The sequence below is a fragment of the Solanum stenotomum genome, chromosome 2 (genome assembly GCF_019186545.1).
Source record: "Solanum stenotomum isolate F172 chromosome 2, ASM1918654v1, whole genome shotgun sequence".
Taxonomy (NCBI): domain Eukaryota; kingdom Viridiplantae; phylum Streptophyta; class Magnoliopsida; order Solanales; family Solanaceae; genus Solanum; species Solanum stenotomum.
In genome coordinates, this window is record NC_064283.1 from 34,990,540 (window position 1) to 34,994,399 (window position 3,860).

General features: G+C 36.9%; 1 protein-coding gene across 1 annotated transcript; it reads right to left on the reverse strand.

Moving 5' to 3' along the window:
• Nucleotides 1-1,803: 1,803 nt before the first annotated feature.
• On the reverse strand, nucleotides 1,804-2,847 carry LOC125855934 (uncharacterized). The gene is made up of 2 exons (XM_049535579.1): nucleotides 2,714-2,847; nucleotides 1,804-2,356 (listed from the first exon to the last, which is right to left on the reverse strand). Exons 1-2 carry the CDS (start codon nucleotides 2,845-2,847, stop codon nucleotides 1,804-1,806), a joined length of 687 nt encoding a protein of 228 aa, XP_049391536.1.
• Nucleotides 2,848-3,860: the final 1,013 nt, after the last annotated feature.

Here is a 3,860-nt window from a genome sequence, read left to right on the forward strand (position 1 = left end):
TTAGCCCTCAAAATTTCATGTAAATGTACAACACATAGATCATGTACAAGTCCCAAGGTTTATACAAAATATAGATGCCTATATGCAAATGTGATCTTCCTTAAGGCTCTCAAAATCTCCATCTCCAATTGCCAGCTTCATGCATCCTCTCGACTATTCCCTATGATAGAAACAACTATCGCTAAGCATATAGCTTAGTGGTATAAAAACTATAGGTTCGGAGCCCGCAGATTCATCAAGCTACCTTTCTCAAGTCATGAGCAGCACAATTGAAACATAATAAATACATCAAGTAAACAATATATAAAGAGTATCAAGTTCGATATTTAAAGATCCATATGTCAAGAACGCTCATAGCACTATTTTCCAAGAGATTCAATAACAAAGCTCGCCCAATATAAACATTATGTCGTCACACTAAGCATAAACAGATATCAAGAAGGGTCGACGCCCTGTTCAAGAAGAGTCAAAGCCCAATAATCAAGAGAACCAAGAACCATTTAAAAAATGGCTTTCTAGTTTGTACTTAAAATAGACAACTTCCATACTTAAGACGAACTAAAAACCCAGAGTCAAGATGGAAAATGATCTGAATCAAGAGGCATGCCAATAGTGAGAAAGTCAGCCACAAGAAGGACAAGGTCCCAACAAGAGTGCAGGTGATCAAACAATCCGTACAAGTGGGCGAGTTACAAGGATACCAACACAACAATGCAAAGTGACAAGAGGTAACCAAGGTACCAATATAAACTTTGAGATATACCAGCAGGTAACAAGAGTACAAGTATAAGTTTATACACCAACCTCAGTGCTTTAGCATAGAAACAGTCCCACACATCTTCAAGAGTTCAAACCGTAGACCAACTAACGTATCAAGGTCCTCTACTTGTTCACGATTATATATAACCTTAAAAATAAAATTAAATAACTTCTTTAGTTCCTAGTTGTTCAATAATATTGATATAAAATATGATTATCATCACAAGTAAGCTTAGCCTGTAGAAATACGATTATGCTCCCAAAACAGTAATTCTTGTCATCCTAGTACCTCATGTCGCAACTTAAATTTGAAATGGTAAACGGCAAAACTGGACTTTATATCCTTCATGAAAGATGTAAATACATCTCTTAAGGTTGCAAATAATCAAGAATCACCACAAAATACATAGGAGTTGTAGGTATGGGAATTAGCGTTTCAAATCATATTTGATCACTGTAAACGAAGTTCTAAAGAACGAGATACGCTTAAAACACAAAACACTACCCAGCTCGAAAACAGATTTCATCACTTACCAAAGGGAAAGGTGTGTCTCGAATTCCAGCCAAAAGGACCAAGTTTTTTTCTCTTGTGATTTTGAAGAACAATCTGTTTAGATAAAGTTCTAAGGTTCTTAGACTTGAGGGAAATGAATTTCACTAGAGGAGGTGTGAAAATATAGTCACAAAAGTGATGTTTATCACTTGTACAGCTGTCACTAAAAGGGGCTGCCCAAACAAAAAGTGTGCTGCCAAAAATGCATACATATATACCTATATGTATATCCCTCACCTCCCTTTAAAGTTATAGATAATTCCAATTAGAATATTTCGTAAATACCCCAATACAATCCCTTCAATTACGATCACAATTTATGTTTAGCAGGTTTGCAAATGTCACAAGATTCCAAGTTCCTAAAATGAGAATAAAACATACTGTTGTAATTAAGGAATGGTGTATCGACATGCGAATCTTGGTTTTAGTATTTAGGGAGTGTTACAACTCTCTCCCCCTTAAAGAAACTTTGTCTCGAAATTTACCTTACACTAGTCTCGCAACAAGTGCGGATACTGGGTCCTCATGTCCTCTTCTCTCTCCCAGGTATCTTCTTTTCTAGAATGGTTCCTCCAAAGTACCATTACTAAGGGGATTCTCTTGTTTCTAAGTTGTTTTACTTCCCGAGCTTGAATTAGGATAGGTTCTTCATTATACGTCAAGTCAAGATTAACCTCAATAGATTCAACTGGAAGAACATGAGATGGATCAGAACGATATCTCCTGAGCATAGAATCATGAAAGACATTGTGGATCTTGTCTAACTTAGGTGGCAAAGCTAATTTATATGCAACTGGTCCAACCCTTTCAGGTATCTCATAAGGTCCAATAAATCGGGGACTAAGTTTTCCATTTTGGCAAAATCTCATAATCTTTTTCCATGGAGACTCCTTTAAGAATACTTTAGCCCCAATTTGATATTCAATATCACGCCTTTTAAGATCAGCGTAGGACTTTTGTCTATCCGAAGAAATATTTAGACGATCCTTGATAATTTTTACCTTGTCCTCTATTTGTTGCACAATTTCAGGACCAATAAGCTTTCTTTAACCAACTTCACTCCAACAAAGAAGGGTCTGACACTTTCTTCCGTACAAGGCTTCATAGGGAGGCATTCCAATACTTGATTGGTAACTGTTATTGAAAGAAAATTTTATCAAAGCCAAGTGTTTGTCCCAACTACGCTCAAACTCCATAATGCAAGCTCAAAGCATATCCTCCAAAATTTGTATCACTCTTTCCGACTGGCCGTCTGTCTGAGGATGGAACAAAGTGCTAAATTTCAAATTAGTACTCAAAGCTTCCTGCAAGCTACCCAAACATCTAGATGTAAACCTTGGGTCTCAGTCATATACAATAGACACAAGGATCCCATGTAGTCTTACAATCTCATTAATGTACAATTCGGCTAAACGCTTAAGTGAGTAATCCATCCTGATTGCTAAGAAGTGAGCACTCTTGGTAAGCCCGTCCACAATCACCCATACCGCATCATGATTTATCTGAGTGCGAGGAAGTCTAGAAACAAAATCCATAGTTATTCTCTCCTATTTCCATTCCGGCATCGACATAGGTTGTAGTAAACTAACTGGGACCTGATGTTTTGCCTTTACTTGTTGACAACCAAACATTTTGAAATGAATTCCACAATGTCTCTCTTCATACCATTCCACCAATAATATTCTTTAATGGTTTGGTACATCTTTGTACCTCCTGGATGCATTGCATATGGTGAAGTATGTGTTTCACTCAATATTTCTTTCCTCAATTTGTCATCATTAGGGACGCATATACGTGCAAATTAGCAATAACTGAATGATTTGAATCAAGTGTAAACCAAACATTCACGGATCTTAACTCAAGGAGCAACGGTAAAGGACTCAAAGAAATGCTTGTGAAGGATTTTCGACTTATGGCATCTGCAACCACATTAGCTTTACTTGAATGATAATCAATCGTGTAGTCATAATTCTTGATAAGTTCAAGCCATCTACGTTGTCTTAGGTTTAACTCCTTCTGAGGACCCAAGTACTTTAAGCTCTTGTGATCAATGAATATATGACACTTCTCTCCATACAAATAATACCGCCATATCATTAAAGCAAACACTATAGCAGCAAGATCTAGATCATGAGTAGGATAATTCAATTTATGCAATTTTAATTTCCGAGAGGTGTAAGAAATAACTTTCCCTTCTTGCATCAAAACGAATCCTAGAACATTGTGAGAAGCATCACTGTATACTACATACTCTTTCCCTTCAATTGGTAGAGTAAGTATAGGTACTTGAGTCAACAAGGATTTGGGAGTTTCAAAGCTCTCTTGACATCTGTCATCCCAAATAAACTTTACTTCCTTCTTCAAGAGCGTAGTCAAAAGAGAGGCGATAATGGAAAAGTCTTTCACAAATCTTCTATAGTATCCTGCTAAGCCCAAGAAATTTCTTACCTCAGTTGGACTTTTGAGAGGTCTCCATTCAACAACTGTTTGTATCTTACTAGGATCCACCTTCATGCCTTCGATTGATACATGTCCCAGAAAAGCCACT